The 21888-nt window shown below is 39.1% G+C and overlaps 1 protein-coding gene across 1 annotated transcript; it reads right to left on the bottom strand.

Moving 5' to 3' along the window:
* Window positions 1-360: 360 nt before the first annotated feature.
* On the bottom strand, window positions 361-21722 carry LOC115425194 (cell division cycle protein 20 homolog). Its single transcript, XM_030142577.1, has 8 exons — window positions 21642-21722; window positions 21411-21530; window positions 9858-10075; window positions 6564-6658; window positions 5343-5562; window positions 3323-3448; window positions 3105-3228; window positions 361-538 (listed from the first exon to the last, which is right to left on the bottom strand). Exons 2-8 carry the CDS (start codon window positions 21502-21504, stop codon window positions 423-425), a joined length of 993 nt encoding a protein of 330 aa, XP_029998437.1. The 5' UTR covers window positions 21505-21530; window positions 21642-21722; the 3' UTR covers window positions 361-422.
* Window positions 21723-21888: the final 166 nt, after the last annotated feature.

Genomic DNA, 21888 nt, shown 5'->3' with positions numbered 1-21888 from the left:
TGTTGTTGATGGGAAAAAAGAAACATAGACACACTCACATATATTCAGGGAAATTCTACATAATTTTACAAATATATTAATAAATCACACAATAAGCAAATAAATAATCACTGTCAACTAAAAGTGTTTCCTACAAATAATTAACTTTGGCATTGTTCAATAAACCATCCCCCTGAACCTAAAGAATATCTTCAAACACTGTCGTTGAAATGCAGCGGTCAGTGATAGACAGACTCTCTGTGTTTAGTATTTCACCTAACCTCTGTACACGGAACTTAGGTAAAAACAGCAAGAAACTGTCTCAGTCTTCAAATGTTGTGGTTAGTTCAGAGAAAAGGACAGGAAACATTCTATGTCTGCACAAAGGTGTTGGTGAGAAAGTGAGAGAGTTGTCTTCAAATGAGTGACACAACACACACACATTAAAGACACACTGATGATGACACGTCCCACATGTGAAAGACCTGGTCTGCTCCAGCAGAGAACATCTGAGAGCCATCAGGATTCAAGGCCAAGTGCAGGACTCGATGTGAATGACCTGCAAATAAGAAAAAAAAAACAATGCTTTTAGAAAACAAATATCTGCTATGAAAAACAAATACTCTAAAATTTGTAGTTGCAGCTCTTCTGTCCAGACTTGTAATGTATGTATTGCTAGCCTCGTAGCATATTTGCCTCAGTCATATTTTTTTCAGGTCATAACCAATGAATATCAATCAGCAGTCAGTAAAGTTATGCTGATATCCCAATTTGGCCAAAAATATGATTTAACCCAGCAGAGGGCAAACTGTGGCTCTGGGGCCACATTTGGCTTAATGAGGCTTTACCAGAAACATATGGAAATGAATTACACTTATCTTTTACACATTTATGCAACCATAAAGTCATTCTGATGTTATGCAGTTGTAAAAATGTAGACGACACTCCAAACGAGTCAAAAAACAGTAGTGGTAGTAAAAGTAAACTACTTTTATTTTATGACACTGAAGGTATTCATCTGCATTCACAGAAAACCTTCACATATCAGTCGATTTTTGCAGCACAATAATGAAAAATGTCACTGTTTTCATTAGTGTAGTTCTGTAATTTCTTTGTAGTTCTGTAAATGCACAGAAACTTGGATTTATTGTCAACATATTCCATACAAACGAATCCTAAAGAGCTTCCTAAACAGTCACCACTTTGAGATAAAACATCTAAGAATATGTTTTTGTTTTTCTATTTCAGTCTTAAAATGGCTCTTTAGATAGAAAAGGCTGTCGACCCAGGACTTAGGTAACTATGTTGTGAGGCTAACGGTATGTATTAAGGACTTTGGAGGAATATAGTAAATGGTGTTAAAGGAATTGTAGAGATATGAACTGAATATATTCTCGGCTGCAGACCAACATGTCACTGAGAATGTAAGTGACCACTAGAGGAATGACATCCATACAGAGCCCATATGTTGGTCTCCTATGGCTGTAAAAACTATGGACATGCCAAGTTGAGGATGAGAAACATGACAAAGATGGAGAGGTAGACTGTCAGATGTTTGTGTGGGTTTGTGTGTGTGTGTGTGTGTGTGTGTGTGTGTGTGTGTGTGTGTGTGTGTGGGGGGGGGGGGGGTCCAGTTATGGGGTCTCAGGGTCTCATCTCTGCTTTTTACAGATGATGTGGTGTCATTGGCTTTATTCAGCTGTGACCTCCAGCTTGTACTGGGATGGTTCACAGCATGAACCTTCACAGTGTGAAGCAGCTGGGATGTGAAAATCCCGTGGTCCTCTGTCAGAAAAGGACGAGTGTCCTCTCCAGGTTAGAGAAGAGGTACCATCACAAGTGGAGGGTTTTAAGAATCACTGGGTCTTGTTCATGAGTGATGGAAGAATGGAACAGGAGATCGACACGTGGATGAGGGCAGCGTCAGCAGTAAAGCAGACACTGCACCAGTCTGTTGTGGTGAAGAAGGAACTGAACCTAAATGAAAAGATGGATGGATGGATGGATGGATGGATGGATGGAATTGTTGAAGACTGCACTGACATATTGTTTATAGATGTCACTGGACTGGTTTGTTTATATCTATAAATATTTTTATATATACTTTTATATTGTTGTTATTGTTGTTATTTCTATACATATATTTTTTATATATCCTTTTACTTTTATACTTTTTGTGGTTGTTGTTTCAGTTGGTTCTGGAACAAAGGACAAGTTGTTTGTCATTTTCGCACACATCATTTTTAATATGTTTTTTTTTTTTTTTTGCCTATTCAAATATTAATTTAATTGACTCAGTCAAAGAAAATAATCAATAAATTAGCTGATTACAAAAATAATCAATAGCTGCAGCTCTATTAATATTATGTCACGGGGAATAAGGACCCATAAGCAGACTCAATGGTTACAGGAAAAGCTCAAGAAACACAATACTGGGAGCATGAGTCCAAAAATATAAATACAGCAAGAAGCTGCTGACAAAGGCAAGGAAGTGTGAGACATGTGCAATACAGCTAACAAGCTAACAAGAGTCTTACAACTGTAGAGGTTTACCGGTGAGTATCTGGCTGATGAAGAGACAAAGGGTGGCACTGAAAGAACGTATAAGAGAAGTCATAAAAAACTAGAAAAGCACTTGGAGACCGCAGACCTCGGCCAAGGCAGATGCCCCCCCCCCCGCCCCGATCACCACCAAAATGTAATCATTTGTTCCTAGTGCCAGTATCAACATTTCCTGAAAATGTCATGAAAATCCATCCATAACTTTTTGAGTTATCTTGCTAACTAACCAACAAACAAACCCTGGCAAAAACATAACCTCCTTGGCGGAGGTAACAAACCGACAAAGAGTGCAGGGAAGAGAGAACTTAAATAGTGAGTGGTGGTTGAGGACAGGTGTGTGAAGCAGAGTGAGGAGTAATGAGAAAGGGTACACTGATACACTGATACACTGATTAGCAACTGTGACACTATCAGCACCTTAAATCACAAACAGGCTTTTCCAGGAAACACCAACAGGAACGTGCTGCTGTGATTGTTTTCGACATGGGAAAGCCCTGTGTGGGTGAACTGGAAGGCAAGAATGCAGCTGATCCTGAGTGGTGGCAGCGCTGTCCAACACAGACCTGTCAGCTGATAGTTGAGACGGAGGCCAGGACCAGTCCAGGACCAGCAGGTGATGTGGTGATCAGGGAGGCCGTGACCTGTGAGCAGACGTCTGTTCTTTTCAGCCCATTGAAGAGAACAGATCTGCATTTGGATCAGTGTCCTGGTTAGTCACAGATGTGGCTGGTGTTAAAAAACCTCTTCAGTATTTATCATAGACGTATTTCAGTATCTGTACCTGTGAGTTTGTGTTGACAGAGGTGACACCGGTCCCTGATTGGACATCCCAGATCCTCAGCTGTCCATCCGTCCATCCTCCTCCTGTAGCAATCGTGTTTCTCTGCCATGGACACCAACCCATCGCCTGCATGAACAAGTCACAGTCAGTTTTGTTTTTACCCATACAATCCTAGTGCTACTTTTGTGTCAGTTCCCAAAAAAATGTTCTGCTATTTTAATTGTAATTTATTAACATTTATTATAACATTATCCTCTGTAGTTAGCATTCTTCAGTGTAAATCATGTATTTTCCTATATTTAATTCACAGATCACATAGATGTTCATGACAACTCAGAGTAAATGAGTTTTCATTTTCTCTGTATTATATCAAAACAGAAAACTGGAGAAACAGTGACTTTATCACTCAAATTTCTAATTAACTGAACATAAACCCACTGTGTCCATCCACTGTCATTGATCCAACTCCATGGGTTTTACTGGTGAATCAATGTTGTAGAAGATGACGGTGTTTCCACGATTTATTAAACTGGCACACTTCCACATTCACCAAACCATTTTCACTTTGTTTTATCGTTCCTTTATTGAGTCTGTTTTATCTTTTTGCCTGGTGGCGTGGTTCGGTCAGACCTCAGTTGCAGAGAGAAACTCACTGAATCAAATAGTTAGATGGTCCAGTCGCCTGATTGGTGAGTCCCAGTCTTGTCCCGCCTCCCTGTACACTGAACAGGTCCAGAGGATGGCTTCATCAGTTCTTAATAATGACTCCCATCTTTTATGAGGTGAATTTCAGCTCCTTTCCCTCTGGACGGAGGTTCTTAGTCCCAAGGTGCAGGACACAGCGTTACAAAAACAGCTTTGTTCCTGTCGCCGTCACTGAGCTCAATAAGAAATAGTGACATTACACTTTAATAACTTATTTTAGTTATTTATTCTATTTCTTTGCTCTATTTATTATTATTGTGACTTCAAATTTTTTTTTAATTTTATGTTCTTATCCTAGTTTTTTATCCCAGACTGTTGTTATCTCCTCTGGGTTTTTGTTGTGTTTTATTGCATCTTGTTTTTATTTATTTGATCTTATTTATTTATTTTATTCTTTTACTTATCCATGCTGCTACTGATGAATGGTGGAACACTGAGCACTTTTTGTCCTGTCTTTTAGTCCTGTCTGTAAGCTCGATGAAGTACCTGTCTAACACATTCAATGTATGTCTTGCTGTAATGCCAAAGTAATCACCTCGACTGCAAAACAAATCTACCCACGGGTACAAATTCAGTAACCTTGAACCTTGAGCAGTAACTACGAGGCCTTTGCTCTAAATGGAGCTCTAAACTGGGTCATATTTGATGACCATGAAAAGATGAATAACTGTATTTTACACCAATTATTTACATGTATTGATAGGATTAGTGGATCAACAGGTATTAAACAGTTCCATCAGTAGATGGTTTTGGTCGACAGTGGATGTTTGGGTCTTAAACTGTACCTGTAGTGAATGTTCATTGGTTTCTATTTCATAGATCACATATAATCCTAGCAGCTCCGTCAGTAACTTCCATTCTATCCCGTTGTCCAGTAGGTGTTGTAAGTCTGTTCCAGCACTGGTACTGACCCAGACTGGTTATATTGTTCCATTACCTGGGCTGAGATAGACTGGTCACTGACCCCGTGCTGCAGACACCAGTCTAAGACGACACATTATCACCCACATAATCCATGAAAAGGTCCAGTGTGGTGCAGTTATAGAGATTTTTTTTTTTTTTTAATTAATTTTTGCCTCACACATTTCTAAGTAATACACAAAACACAGTCAATGTGGTGAAATGACCATGACCGTACAAGTTCACTTTAAGGGTTAAAGATTTACTTCAGCAGATATGGCAGGGCCTGAACGGTTCCAAGTGATTAGAAAATACTGTTGGTTTCATCCTTTTATGAGAAACAAACATGGAGAATAAAGTGATGCACAATAATTGGTTCTCTTCATTGAACCATCATTGTGATGCATTCACTGACCTTAACAGAGCTGGGTTGTTTCATTGTAATGATTGGTAGCTGTGAACTTGCGATGCCATTGGCCCACACATGCAGAAAGCCTTCAGTGGAGCCACTGGCCAGATGGTCCTCTGTAGGAGACCACTGCAGGCTGCAAACCCCACCCTGTTGGACGACTGCACCAGATAGAAGGGTAGGGGCACGGGGGTCATGGTGATGGATATGTCCCAGGTCAGAGCCACTGTCAGAACATGGAAATAGTCAATCACCTGCATATCATATGCTCTATATATTCACAGTCATTGCTTTTATACTTGACCCAGAGGTGTTCTTTGTGGTGACGTCCAATTGAATTATATATAACCATTACCACGTGATTTATCACCATTCATCACCATTGCACTTTGGTAGTAAGAATCAGGTATTTTCTTATATTTAATTAGCTGATCATGTAAACGTTCTCAAAAACTCAGAGTAAATTCAAAGGTAATTAGATCAAAATAGAGAAAACTGACGACAACATGACTTTTTCAGCAAAATATATCATTAATTCGATATAAACCCAGTGTGTCCATCCACTGTCACTGATCACAGACATAGACTCATATTTTCATTCTGATCACTTTGTTGACAGAATTGTGTGAATAGTCTTCGACAAATTGGATGGACAAGTTTTCTAAGTTAAATTTCTACAAATTTGTATATTAAAAAAAAAGAAACCAAAAAAAAAACAAAACCTGAAATTCAGCCATCAAACTATGCACTGCAGCTCTCCTATTGATAAAGAAAATGTGTGTGGGATTTGAAAAGAATCAGGTGAATAGTCTTTGAGAAATTGATTGGACAAGAATCTTGGATGAACAGAATTCCAGGTCTTCCTATAACAATTCGTGGTATTATACAATATAATTATAATAAATGTTAATAAATCACTTAAGAAAGGTTAAATAGAGACAAATTCATTCGGAAGCTGCCATAAAAGTAGCTGTGGGTCTGTGTGTGTTAAAGTCATTACACCAGCCTGTTCAAATGTTTCATCAATAATAAACAGGCTCTGTTTCCTTTACTGTGAAATAAGCAGGTCCAGGTCTAAAAACACTAACAACAGTAAGTAATCTTTATTATTAAATCAGTCTATTCAACATAATGATAATAATAATAATATGTGTCAAGGCTGAGCTCCTTGTGTCAGTCCTGCTTTAGTCATGATAGTAAAGTTGAGTTCATAGTTTTTGTTCAGACCTGCTGAGTAACTGCTGTTTCCAGGAAAGCGCTCTGACTGCAGACAGGTGGAATGGCACACAGCTTACGTTCTTCTCATGTTCCACATCCCACAACTTAAACAGTCAGAAAGAAAGACAAAGACACCACAAACCGTCATCCTGCTGATTCAGCGCGATGCTTTCAGAAGCCCCCCCCACACATACACACACACACACACACACACACACACACACATACACACACACACACACACACACACAACTGAGTCAGGCTACGTTTACATGTGGTCAGGTATTTGTGAAAATGGATATTTCCCAGATATTTTTGTCTTCAGTTCTTGAAAACTGCTGTGCACAGTCATAAATTATTACTTCATTTACCTTCCACTGAACTGGACAGAGCAGATAAAGGACTGAAAAACTAAATATGAAGTATGAAGATGTGGAAACACCTCATAAAAGCCTTATTCTATATCAAGTAAATGCATAAAGCAGAAGCATACAGAAGCAGATGCAGTGGGTGCTAAATAGGTACAATGCAGTGGCAATTTCTCACAGACTGCAAGGGAAGCCCGGCTTCTCCTAAAATTACGAAAATTAAATGGTTAAATATGTACAGTTGTGTTGACATTTCATTGACTACAAATGTGTTAGAACATGTTCATCTCACAGATGAGATCGTTCAGAATCAGCTTTATCACAAATCAATGGACGCGATGTTGTTCACTTCTCATACTTTCCCGTTGCGCTGTTTTCTCATTCGATCTCTGTTCAGTGCATTTGCCTGTAGACTCCGGGCGTCTATGGGCTTCAGTGGGACTGAGTGGAACAGTTTTTTTCATTGCCTCTAAAACTGGACGGTAATTGGATAAATACCACGATGTTATCCCGCCCCCAGACGCCGGGCGTCTCTGGGGGTGAATGGAGCTGTGGGCGGAGCTCGACCGGGCTGGACACCAGAATCCCAGGTGCTGATTGGAGGCTCAGTCGAAAGGCTGAATCCCATTTGATTGACAGCTATTTTGAGATCTACTCCTTCACTGACACAGTTCAGTTTAATACCGTCGCACATTCTGCTGTGAAAGAGAGAGAGAAACCACTACGAAATTACTTGTTCACTTCTTGCTCTGTAAATAAAACACACTCATTATACTTCCTTGTTTCAATTTAACATAATTTCAGCGTTTTCTTGTTTCAGTTACATAATTTTATCATTTCTTGTTCGAGTTTAATATCGTTTCGTAGATAGTTAAATCAATCAAACTGTCGGCTAGGTCGGAGTGAAAGGAGCATCTGTAGTTTAAAAAGGCTGAAGTCTTACACCCACAACACAATGGGCCAAGGCAATCTAAGCAGAGAGGACACTGGTCCAGTCCCTGGAAAAGACGCCTACTTGATACGATAAGGTCACTGACCATTTTCTTTAAAAGGAACGGAGGGCCGAATGTATGTTTAAGTAACTTGACAATTTTTTTTTTTTTTTTTTTTTTATGTAAGCCGACAATGAGCTTCCCCTGTATGAAAGACGAGCAGCCGCCACTGGTGCGATGCTAACATTTACTAGCATAGTGTTTCTCAACAGCGGCGGTACCGCCTCCCAGGGGGCATTTGGACAGCATCGGGGGCATTTTGAATGAGAAAGTTGAGAGGGGGGCCCTCAGGCACAAATGGGGGGCATTAGTCACTGTTATTCATCACAATGTATCAGTATCTACATCAGAACAAACATAGTTAATATGAACATGAAATAAGATAAAAGTATGTATTTTGGGCATGATTACAAATACCAGCTCTGGTGTTTCTACCACCAGCACCCACACCGTAGTTCCACATGGAGGTCTACAGCAATACCCACTGGGCTATATAACCCCCCCCCATTGCAAGGTTGAGACCCACTGCACTAGCACCAATCTTCCTTATTTTCTCCTTTAATACTTGTAACTTTGCTTATCAGCTCCATCCTCTTCCTCTACACCAGGCATGTCCAAAGTCTGGCCCGGGGGTCAATCACGGCCCGCGGTCAGATTTTATACGGCCCACAGCTTGGGTTTTATATTATATTATTTTTGGCCCGCTTGGACTGTTGAACCGAGTACATGAATCATAAAAGGTTTAAAATGCAGTTTCTCCTTTCACCTCATGGTGGCAGCACCACTATAACTCTGTCTGGCTCTGTGACTTTGCCGTGAAGCCTTTTCGCTAATTTCTAACCACGGCGCCTGTAAATAAAAAAACGAAAGTTGACAGTGAGGGCCGCCGCTTCCAGGAGAGACGGGAATTACAATTTTTTTTCACTGAAAATCGAGGCAATTATGTGTGCCTAATTTGTCTAGAGACTGTTGCCTTGTTTAAGGAATTCAATGTAAAGAGACACTAGCAGACAAAACATGCTAACGCATACGACAAGCTAGCAGGGAGTGAGCACTCCGAAAAAGTGAAGCAAATTCAAGCTGCTTTAAACTCACAACAGTGACTCTTCATGTGAACCTGGGAGTTCAATGAATTCGCCACCAAGGCAGGCTACCAAGTTGCCAGGTTAGTTGCCTCTAACTGCTGGTGTTATGTACTTGTAGATGTGACACGAAATATTACTTTCTGAATGAGTTTGTGAAAGACAAGAGTAAGAGTCATATGTTTTCATCTTAAATATTAACAGACTCTGCATTACTGAGTAATATATGAGTAATGATTACTCATACAAGTCATGTTTAAAATGAATGTGGGGTTAAGATTTTTATCAACTTGGAAGTTTAAGATACTCTATACAGTTTGTTCTATGTGATCTGACTCCAGATGTGAACGGAAGGCAGAATTGTTTTTGTTTTTTTGTTTTTTTTTAATTTGTTCACACCTGAGTGGCTTAGATTTGGTTACATTGCCATTTAAAAAAATGATATTGTGACAATGAAAATAAAATTGTTGTAGAACAGCGCATTTATATGTAATTTTTACTGTTTAAAAAATGTCTGAAGGGACCACTGGCCCCTGGCAATGTCCACATTATCAGATCTGGCCCTCTTGAAAAAAAGTTTGGACACCCCTGCTCTACACTGTATCATCACATGTGAAGTGGTTGAATATTTCCTTCAAAAAGTGTGTCGTCTGTTCCAGATCTCTGTTCCCCTCTGTTTACACGCAAATGTGTGAACGGAGATTTGCCAAAATGTCCACTTTGGTCAGATATTTTAGAAACCATTGTTTTCGGTGGGCGTGGTCATTGTTGTGTAAACACTAGGCACAAACACAGAGAAAAATGTCCGTTTTGCCAGATACTGATTACATGTAAAAGCCTCAGTGTCCACTGGGTTCATACCTGGATCTGTCCTCGTCTGGTCCCCATGGACAGAGTTCTGCCGTCTCTGCTCCAGCACAGAGAACAGATGGACTGACTTTGTCCACGAGGACGTCCCCCTGGTGGGTTTGGGTCCAAATGTCCCAGCAAAGCTCGGGTCTCTGAATTCCAGAGGAAAACGGAGGAGCCCAGGGCTAATGCAATAACACCATTACAACTGCACTGGAGGAGGTTAGTGTCTGAAAAGGAGGAGATGGAAAAGAACTAAAGCGGATCCAGCATTGAAAACACATAAATAAGACAGTCAATTCAGTCTGTATTTCAACCCATAAAGACCCCCAACTATCTTTGTTACAATTTCCAAATGATGTTTTTGTCTTTCCCAAGTGATTTATCACCATTTACTATAATATTATCCTCTGCATTTTGCATTTCTCAGGGAGAATCATGATTTTTTCTATATTTAATTTATTGATCATGTAGATGTTCATAACAGCTCAGAGTAAATTCAAAGGTTATTATATCAAGTCAGACCTGTTCGAGGTGCATGTTGGACTCCGGCAGGGCTGCCCTTTGTCACCGGTTCTGTTCATAATTTTTATGGACAGAATTTCTAGGCGCAGCCAAGGGCCGGAGGGGGTCCGGTTTGGGGACCACAGGATTTCGTCTCTGCTTTTTGCAGATGACGTTGTCCTGTTGGCCTCATCGAACCTGGACCTTCAGCGTGCACTGGGACGGTTTGCAGCCGAGTGTGAAGCGAGCAGGATGAGGATCAGCACCTCCAAATCCGAGGCCATGGTTCTCGACCAGAAAAAGGTGGTCTGCCCTCTCTGGGTCGGTGGGGAGTCTTTGTCCCAAGTGGAAGAGTTTAAGTATCTCAGGGTCTTGTTCACGAGTGAGGGAAGGATGGAGCGTGAGATTGACAGACGGATCGGTGCAGCGTCTGCAGTGATGCAGTCGCTGTACCGGTCGGTTGTGGTGAAGAAGGAGCTGAGCCGAGAGGCGAAGCTCTCGATTTACATCCAATCTACGTTCCTGCCCTCACCTATGGTCATGAGCTTTGGGTCATGACCGAAAGGACAAGATCCCGGATACAAGCGGTCGAAATGAGTTTCCTCCGCAGGGTGGCTGGGCGCACCCTTAGGGATAGAGTGAGGAGCTCAGTCACCAGGGAGGAGCTCGGAGTAGAGCCGCTGCTCCTCCACATCCAGAGGGGCCAGCTGAGGTGGCTCGGGCATCTGTTTCGGATGCCTCCTGGACGCCTCCCTGGGAAGGTGTTCCGGGCATGTCCCACCGGGAGGAGACCTCGGGGAAGACCTAGGACACGTTGGAGAGACTATGTCTCTCGGCTGGCCTGGGAACGCCTCGGGGTCCCCCCGGAAGAGCTGGAGGAGGTGTCTGGGGAGAGGGAAGTCTGGGCATCCCTGCTTAGACTGTTACCCCTGGGACCCGGCCCTGGATAAGCGGTGGATAATGGATGGATGGATATATCAAATCAGAAATAAATGAGGGAAAAATTACTTTTTCAGTCAAATCTCTCATTAATTGAACCTAAACCCAGTGTGTCCAACCACTGTCATTGAGCCAACTCTATGGGTTTTACTGGTTGATCAATGTTATAGAAGATGGTGTTTCCATGATAACTATGGAGCTTCTGAACATCCAAATGGGTCTTATCTAATGACTATGAAAAGATGACAAATTGTATTTTTGACCAATAATTTACATGGATTGATAGGATTAGTGGATCAACAGGTATTAAACAGTTTAGATCAGTAGATGGTTTAGGTTAAAGGTGGATGTTTGGGTCTGTAAGGGTTAATGAAAACAGTGTCAGCTGGTGAGAGTCAGACACACTTGGAATATAGCTTTATCCCCTTAATGCCTGAATTTACACACGCGCGCACGCACGCACACACACACACATATAAATAAATAAATAAATAAATAAATAAATAAATATATATATATATATATATATATATATATATATATATATATATATATATATATATATATATAAAATTAGTTTATTGAAAGTCATGAGAATTTATTTGCCACGAGAAAATTTACATAATAGAAAATGTTTTTATTCTATGTGTCCTCCTTCTTTCTCAATAACTGCCTTCACACGCTTCCTGAAACTTGTGCAAGTGTTCCTCAAATATTCGGGCGACAACTTCTCCCATTCTTCTTTAATAGTATCTTCCAGACTTTCTCGTAATAGTTTTGCTCATAGTCATTTTCTTCTTTCCATTATAAACAGTCTTTATGGACACTCCAACTATTTTTGAAATCTCCTTTGGTGTGACGAGTGCATTCAGCAAATCACACACTCTTTGACGTTTGCTTTCCTGATTACTCATATGGGCAAAAGTTTCTGAAAAGGTATGGATAATAGTGTTAGGTATGATTATGACATCAATATATGTTTGGTTTCAAAACAATTGACGTAGTGCCTGCTGAGAAAAAACAACTAAATGTTCATTGTAAATTTTGCTTCCCCACCCTGTATATACATATATATATATATATATATATATATATATATATAAATATGATGATTTAATTCTAAAAATGATTTGTTGTGTTTTTGCTTCCAAGCAGATGTTAGATTAAGTAGAGAACTGACAATAGTACATAAAATAGACAGAAATTTGGGTTTGATGGAAGTGTGCGACAACAGTCATAATGGTCAATAATCATGAAAAAGTAATAGAACAGATTTTCTCGTCTGGAGATGGAGATTTTATGGACACCATAACATTATTTTCATTGTCCAGACATATTTGATATCTAAATGTCTGAACTGTCATTAGGGGAATACATACACTAACTCGACTGATTCCACAATGGAAACGGTTTGATGTAAAATTGCTATAGTTGAGGAGTTTACCCTTTTTAGACCAAGAAAACCACAATGAGACTAAACTTTTTTGGAACATGGCCTTACAGCAGTGTTTTTCAACCTTGGGGTCGGGACCCCCTGTGAAATTCAAATGGGATCACTTGAAATTTCTCGTAATTGATAAAAATAAAAATAAAAACTTACTAATAAAAAATATGGTGAATTGATAGAAACAATCACAATCCATAAAAGACATGACAAACTATGCAGCTGAAACTGAAGCACTGTGGTTCTGTTTATCCTTTAAATGTTCATTGTGGTCGGTTTCAGATGCTGCAGCTCTTTCATAATTCATAGTTTGAGTTCTTGTTTGTTCAGTATTAATTGTCAGCCTTGGAAATCCAAGATGGACTGACTGTACATATCCTGACCAAAGAAAATAAAATTCTCACTTTGTGCAGTAATCTACACCTGGCTTTTCTACCTCCATCCATAATAATATACATTATATAGACTAAATGTTGCCTAAAACTAATGTTTATTTGCAACATAGTGTAGCAAACTATTACATGAACAAAAACAAATTAATTTTAGCAAAAAAAAAAAAAAAAAAAAGTCCCTGTATTGAATGTCTGAGTACGTCAGAAATTTCTGATGTTAAAATGGGGTCAGGAGACAAAAAAGGTTGGGAACCACTGCCTTACAGAGTGCAGCTCTGTGAAATGACCTGTCTCACCTCCACTCACTGCATTGATCTGAACGGGCAGAACACCTGAATATTCAGAGCAGTAGTTGCACATTTTCAGCTTATATCGTGGTGAATGTTCAGTCTGCACTGGGCTTAAGTCTCACAGGTCATGATGTCATAACACATGAGTATTTCTAAAAGGGAATCTAATCAGTTCAGTGGCTGAGCTTGAAAGGCTTTCAAGTAGAAAGGGTTTACAAAGTAAGGTGAAGAAGTAAAGAAAGAGTGACACAATTCACATGGGGATGGGGGGGGCTGTGGAGGATGTGGGTTGTATATGATGAGAAAGAAAATTTGTGATTTGAGAACGCAGACAGCACCCTTTTGTTTGAGAGCACAGAAGACACCCTTTTGTTTCATGTTCCCTGTCGAGCTAACCTGTTTAGCATTAACCAGTGATGTTTGGATTATATGTTAAGATGCCTCCACCAGGTCTGACAGACATACCCTCCCTCCCCTTGGTGTGAATCCTTTCCCCCTCCTGAAGTACAACCCCCTGTTTTTTTCTTTATTTCTTTGTTTGTCTTTTGTTTTTCTATTGACTGCTTTGAAGTAACTGTATAAATACCATCTGAAAACGTAGATCCGGGGTCAGACTACTGAAACAGACTCTGTCTGCATCGGTACTCTCACCATGCTCCGGAACACTAAATAAAGCTACACTCATCGCAGCAAACTTTGAGCCACGTTTTGTGATTTTTCTTCAACAATGAAACTAGGGTTTGTGTCTCATCTCAAACCACAAAGACATTGACTTTTTATGTCCAGCTGCATTTTTGCTGAGGTTTAGGCATTAAAACAACTAGAGTGTACTTTCATAAGCACAACAAGCAACACATGGAGATGACTTTACAAAATTATTCTGTTCAGGATTTTCTGCAGTATTAGATAAATATACAGTGCAGAGAGGATGACCTACATGGGATCTGACTATACCCAGAATGCAACTGTATGTCCTATGTACTCTTCTACATGAGCTATAGTCACCCTGCAGAAGGGTTAAAGCTGACAAACACACTACATCACAGGTGTTATACACGCGGCCCAGGGGCCAAATCCGGCCAACAGAAGGGTCCAGTTCGGCCCTTTGGATGAATGTGTGAAATGCAAAAATTACGCTCAGATATTAACAATCATTTTAGGTCAGTTTCCACATTCAGACTAATATGATCTAAAGTGGGATGGATCAGTAAAATACTATTGTAATAACCTATAAATACTCACAACCCCATTTTTTTTTCTTTTTAAATGTAAACATTTTCATGTATTTACACTAAAACAAAGTATAATTTCACAAAAACAATACAATAATAACAATATTATGTCTGTAAATGATAAACTGAAGCACAATATTGTTAAAATTGCACTTATTTATTCAGTTTGTTCATGTTATTCACATTGTTTTAAAGGATAGTTTGTAGATGTAAACATTTTTGTAATGTAATTTTACTTGTTTCACTCTAAAACATAGAGGAAAGTTGGGAGTTGACATTATTTATATCTTATTATCTTATTATTTCACTGGTCCGGCCCACTTGAGATCAAATTTAGCTGAATGTGGCCCCTGAACTACAATGAGTTTGACACCCCTGCACTACATTAATCTTAACTTTGAGAATTTTCTAAACGTACCCAAACTGCAACTGAAAACCATGAATAATTTTAATAAGTGACAATAAAAAGCCAGTAAAGTCTAATGGATTCACATGAGATGGAAGCATGAAGACGAGTGTTTCCAACTCCTCAGTAGTAAAAGTATCTGCTGTTTTTCCTAAAAGTCACTACAAGTTACTAAATAATTACAGGAAAATTGGTGAGTTTTAGGGTTTGAGTCACTTTATACATTTTAAAAGTAGCTAAATTTGTTGCTATGTGTTTTTTGAGAAAAAAATTGCTAGGGTAGTCTGACAAGTTGCTAAATCTTGGTGCTAAGTGCTAAGTTGCTAATGTGCTAAGTTAGCATCAATGACTGCAAACAGACCTTGTCATTGTTTCATCTCACATGGGTTCCTGAAGTTTTTCTGCCACATAGTCTTTAAGACGACGTTCTCCTACAACCAACAAGTCCATGTTCATGTTCTTGCTGAGTTCCCCATTTTTCAGCATCCCAGTGAACACTTCATCTGTGCTGCTTCTAGGTTTGGTATTTGTTGTTCTGACAACATTTGCAGCTGATCTTCTGTAAACAGTCATTTTTTCCCAGCAGTTTCCCTGATGTCATTAGTTTTATCAGGACCCTTTAATTATCTCACCTATTAACCCTTACACTCCTCTAGCCCTGCCAGCTGTTTCATTTAGTGTAGGTGTGTGAAGATTTGCTGGTCTATTGTCTATGTTCTTACACTGGTCTCCAGTTTTTTTTAGACATTATCTGCCTCAGAGATTAATTGTGGAAAATGTTGTATATTTTATTAAGATTAATTGGAAAACAAATAACAAAAGTGCTGGTTTGCTGATGTTTTCAGGATATATGATTAAATGTTATTACACACACAGACACACACAGACACACATATGTATATATACACACACATATATATATATAAATATATATACACACACACACACACACACACACACACACATATATATATATATATATATATATATATATATATATATATATATATATATATATATATATATATATGTTTATATATATTAGGGATGTCCGATACTGGCTTTTTTGCCAAAAACCAATATGCCAATATTGTCCAACGCTTAATTTCCGATTCCGATATCTACTGATACCGCTGCCAATATACAGTACAGGCCAAAAGTTTGGACACACCTTCTCATTCTTTGCATTTTCTTTATTTTCATGACTATTTTCACTGTAGATTCTCACTGAAGGCATCAAAACTATGAATGAACACATGAAGAATTATGTACTTAACAAAAAAGTGTGAAATAACTGAAAACATCTCTTATATTCTAGTTTCTTCAAAGTAGCCACCCTTAGCTCTGATGACTGCTTTGCACACTCTTGGCATTCTCTTGATGAGCTTCAAGAGGTAGTCACCTGAAATGGTTTCCCAACAGTCTTGAAGAAGTTCCCAGAGATGCTTAGCACTTGTTGGCCCTTTTGCCTTCACTCTGCGGTCCAGCTCACCCCAAACCATCTCGATTGGGTTCAGGTCCGGTGACTGTGGAGGCCAGGTCATCTGGCGCAGCACTCCATCACTCTCCTTCTTGGTCAAATATCCCTCACACAGCCTGGAGGTGTGTTTGGGGTCATTGTCCTGTTGAAACATAAATGATGGTCCAACTAAACGCAAACCGGATGGAATGGCATGTCACTGCAGGATGCTGTGGTAGCCATGCTGATTCAGGTTGCCTTCAATCTTGAATAAATCCCCAACAGCGTCACCAGCAAAGCACCCCCACACCATCACACCTCCTCCTCCATGCTTCACGGTGGGAACCAGGCATGTAGCATCCATCCGTTCACCTTTTCTGCGTCGCACAAAGACACGGCGGTTGGATCCAAAGATCTCAAATTTGGACTCATCAGACCAAAGCACAGATTTCCGCTGGTCTAATGTCCATTCCTTGGGTTTCTTGGCCCAAATAAATCTCTTCTGTTTGTTGCCTCTCCTGAGCAGTGGTTTCCTAGCAGCTATTTGACCATGAAGGCCTGATTCACGCAGTCTCCTCTTAACAGTTGTTGTAGAGATGTGTCTGCTGCTAGAGCTCTGTGTGGTATTCATCTGGTCTCTAATCTGAGCTGCTGTTAATTTGCGATTTCTGAGGCTGGTGACTCAGATGAACTTATCTTCAGCATCAGAGGTGACTCTTGGTCTTCCTTTCCTGGGGCGGTCCTCATGTGAGCCAGTTTTGTTGGAGCGCTTGATGGTTTTTGCGACTGCACTTGGGGACACATTCAAAGTTTTTGAAATTTTCTAGACTGACTGACCTTCATTTCTTAAAGTAATGATGGCCACTCGTTTGTCTTTACTTAGCTTATTGGTTCTCACCATAATATGCATTCTAACAGTTGTCCAATAGGGCTGTCAGCTGTGCATCAACCTGACTTCTGCACAACACAACTGATGGTCCCAACCCCATCAATAAGGCAAGAAATTCCACTAAGTAACCCTGACAAGGCACAGCTATGAAGTGAAAACCATTTCAGGTGACTACCTCTTGATGCTCATCAAGAGAATGCCAAGGGTGTGCAAGGCAGTCATCAGAGCTAAGGGTGGATACTTTGAAGAAACTAGAATATAAGAGATGTTTTCAGTTATTTCACACTTTTTTGTTAAGTACATGATTCCACATGTGTTCATTCATAGTTTTGATGCCTTCAGTGAGAATCTACAATGTAAATAGTCATGAAAATAAAGAAAATGCGAAGAATGAGAAGGTGTGTTCAAACTTTTGGCCTGTACTGTATGTGGGATATTAAACTAATTTTAGGTAACATCACATATCTCCTGTCATGGAATTAACACATCATGCCTAATTTTATTGTGATGCCCCATTGGATGCATTCTCAAATGCAACAAGGCTTTTAAAATGTAAACACTGTCTGTGCAAAGAATACATACTTCAACTTAACTCTTTCCCCTCCAGAGCATTTTCCAGTGAGTTGGTAGCCAGCGCCAGCCTTTTTGGTCATTTTCACTAATCTTTGGAGGCTGACTGAAAATTTTGTGTTAGGAGTATGTGAACACTGAATACATCAAAAGAAAGAACAGAACTTCAACTTTTAAACACAAGAAACAATTTTATTCTATCTTCATTCGTTCGTGAGATATGAACATTTGAATATTGGTCATTTTCAGGAAAAAACTAAATTTTGAGCAAAAAACTGAGAAAACGGCATTTTTTTCCAAAGATATTGATTTTCAAGATAAAATTGATTTCCTATTTACATTTTTGACTCTTTCTCATTTACCAACAGTAACATTGTATTCCAAATCACAAAATAAAATAATAATAACAACAATAATAATAAACAGCTCTAAGATATCCCATCATTCCACAAAATATTAGAGGAATCTACACCAAACTTTAAACAAAACATCTTCTAAAGCACCAGGTTCCTTCTAAACTTATCACATTTACATACATCAGTTATAAGTCTTCCACATAGTAGTTTAGCTTTTTGATATAAAAACTTCAATATTCCTCATTTTCAAGAAAAAAAAGAAACAAATGCACCAAATACTGTAGATTTCTGGCCTTTCCTTGGCTGCACCAGGTCCTCCTGTTGGACCAGCTGCTGTGTTTGATCTGGAAATAATTATATGGACACCTAGTCATTTATCTATGTATGAATATATGTATTTATTTATTTCATACTGAAGCCAAATCAAACAGTGTCTTACCTGTGTCCCTGCTGACATTCTACAGCTGAATCTGTTCTGTGTCCTCAGTCTGAATCTGAACTCACTCTAACAGATGAACACTAGCTGTCCTTTGTCTTGTCCCATGTCTGTGTGTCTGTCTTCTCCTTGAATGTCCTCTATAAATGTCTCTTTTCTCTTCCTCCTGTCTGTCATTTTCTCCGTGCCCCCCACCACCACCACCACTTCGTGTCGGACCTGAGCTGATCCGTGTTTCCCGTGTTCCGTGTCCGTCTCCCTCACCTTCTGTTTCTCCGTTCCTGTCTCTAAATGGTTCTTCTGTAACTCCATCATATATTGAATAGTCAGACTCTGTCTCCATAATCATCTTTAAGGCTTTTGAAACTGCGCACGGTTCCTGCACAGTCTGCATTTCCTCATTCAGTGGCTGCCGCTGGATGTGTTGCCATGGGAGACTCCAGTGTGAAAACGTTAAACCCGGTCCTTCATTTTTCTGAAAAAGCTGCTTAATTGCTTGTTTTTGGACTAAGGAAAGTAATTCACACGATCCGCAGCAGCTTCAACTCCAGTATAACAGTGAAAACACGGAGTGACGGAAAATCTCGTCATTGGAGGAGAAAGAGTTAAGTTGTGGAAAAAATGCCATATTTATTTATTTTCTCTCCCTCTCTCCATGAGTCTATTACAGTGTGGCAACGCTACTGTACAATTTTGAAAACTGCACATTTCTTTCAGCTACAAACAATGTTTCATTTACGCATCGGTAAATGCCGGTGAAATCAAAGCATTATTTTATCAGTTTTCATGATAGGCAAAAAAACCGATACCGATATTCACCGATATTACATTTTTATGGCAATATCGGGCCGATAATATCGGTGGGCCGATAATATCGGACATCCCTTACATATACATATATATATATAAATATATATAAATATATATATATACATATATATATATATATATATATATATATATATATATATAGATAGATAGATAGATAGATAGATAGATAGATATAGATATACATACACACACACATATATATATATATGAATATGTATATATATATATATATATATATATATATATACATATTAGGGCTGGGCAAGTTAACGCGTTATTACTGTAACTCATTCACTAAATTACACCAACAATTTTTTAAATCTCCCATTAATGCCGTTCTGCCTTTCAAGCAAGTCTTAGTTCATTTATACATACGGACTCTTATTTTGAAACTCATGCTTATATTTTGGTGCTCCACACACTGGTGCTCTGTGTGAACTGTGCACAGAGCTGAGAGGAGAAAGCAAACTTTCCAAGTAATGCTGAATCAAACTTTGTGTAACTCCTGCAGAAGCAACGCCTGTATGTATCAATCATTCTGTTGTTTGCTAAATAATTTCACTCGCAAACATGTGTGATAAAATGTATTAGTCAAAACATGATTTATATTACATTTCTATACTTCTATTTCATGCTTTTACATTATTGATCTGCTGCACATGCACATGACTGCGGTACGCCTTCCTGTCAGTACTTTTTCACTTGGGTACAGAAAGGAGCAAACAACTCCTAATTTAGTAACGTGAACTTATCAGGGGTAAGCAAAACACGAGTGTCAGCAAATGTCACCAGACAGCAAAACTGGATTTAATCAGATACGATATAAGTGAAAACCCCCTAGACACAAGAAGAGGAAGTATACATACATACAAACAGAGTGAAAGAAACGTGTCTGTTAGTTCCTTCTTATGTCTGAACTGACTACGGTAACACTGAAAGGACAAAACATACATTAGTGCAACTTATTCTGACCACTAGAGGGCCCCCTTTGCTTGCTTTTAACAACTGAACATCACATATTATTGGCATCACATATTATTGGGCTTATTAGTATTAGTACTTATTAGTGGGCTTAAGACTCCTGTCAATCACTCACAAGTGGAAATAAACTGGTGTGGACATAAACATGGAGAAAAGTAGCGGTCTTTTCCATGGACATTTTCATTTTAAATGTCTTCAGATGGTGGGGTTGAGAAGGACACAGTTGTTTGGAAGCACTGACATGTGGAATTATTTTTATCACCAGAGTACTTCAAGTCTGAAATATCACTGAAAGGCAAAACACGCTGTTGATGCCCCCCCCCCGCCCCCCATAACTATGCGATTAATCGCAATTAATCGCAGAAATCCACACGATTAATTGCGATAAAAAATTTTAATCGCTGCCCAGCACTAATATATATATTTGTGTGTGTGTGTTTATGTACGTTTATACAATAGATTTATAAATGTTCCACTAGATAGAACCTTTTAAGTGAATGTACTGTCATGTCCAGACAGTGTTTTGAAGTAGATCTGGTAGCTCTGAGACTAATATTCCTTTAGAGTTAAATCCATTCTCTCATTAATTCTCGAATTTCACATTTTGACCCAAGACTGTATCTTAGAAACTTCCACCAACCAGCATTTTGGACTTGATTGTATGGTCATTGTGTTGTCATGTCAGTGACAGGAAATATTTTGGTCCTACACTGGATATAAAATCATGAATTATGATATTGAGTTTGAAACTTTAGCTCAACATCACAGCTGCACATTACTATTACATGAGCGTATGTGGGCTGTAATAGTACTTGAGTAAACAAACTGCCTCTTACAGTAGTCATTGAGCAGAGATGGTGCCGCCAGCTTCCCCAGTGATTTTCCTTGTAGTCTGGCAGAATTCATGGTCAGATCAGCAAAAGGCTCCATATCACCTGCTCTGTTATGATCACAATCTGTAAAATATTAGAAACATTAAGGTACAGACTATATACAATTTTACTCCACCATTCATGTCAATTTACACAATTTTAAAAAAGGAATTTAGATCATTCAAACAAATGTACTTTCACTTTTGTACACATCTGTTGGTTGATCCAGTCATAACTGAATAACTGAGGTCATTCTTTCAGTCTTCTAGAAGGTTCACTTAGTTCAATACAGTAGATTTCTACAGACTCGTTCATGCAACATTTGTTTCCTGCTGAGACAGCGCAGCTGAGTTATCATATTGGAGGATCACACATCAGATCATATCAGTTTATTCAAGACAGCAGTTTATTGTGTACCAGTGTGTTTGGCGTTACCATGACC

This window comes from Sphaeramia orbicularis, chromosome 9, assembly GCF_902148855.1.
Source record: "Sphaeramia orbicularis chromosome 9, fSphaOr1.1, whole genome shotgun sequence".
Classification (NCBI taxonomy): Eukaryota; Metazoa; Chordata; class Actinopteri; order Kurtiformes; family Apogonidae; genus Sphaeramia; species Sphaeramia orbicularis.
The sequence above is the reverse complement of the archived record's forward strand: the minus strand, read 5'-3'. Positions and strand labels throughout refer to the sequence as shown.

Bases quoted from the DNA above. Each gene is read 5' to 3' on its own strand.
- LOC115425194 (XM_030142577.1), bottom strand. From the start codon at position 21,504: ATGGAGCCTTTTGCTGATCTGACCATGAATTCTGCCAGACTACAAGGA. The intron at 6,659-9,857 runs GTATGAACCCAG...TGACTGTTTAAG, and splicing joins CCAGACGAGGACAGATCCAG to TTGTGGGATGTGGAACATGA. The intron at 539-3,104 runs GTCTGTGTTGGA...TCTTATTTGCAG, and splicing joins TCTCAACTATCAGCTGACAG to GTCATTCACATCGAGTCCTG.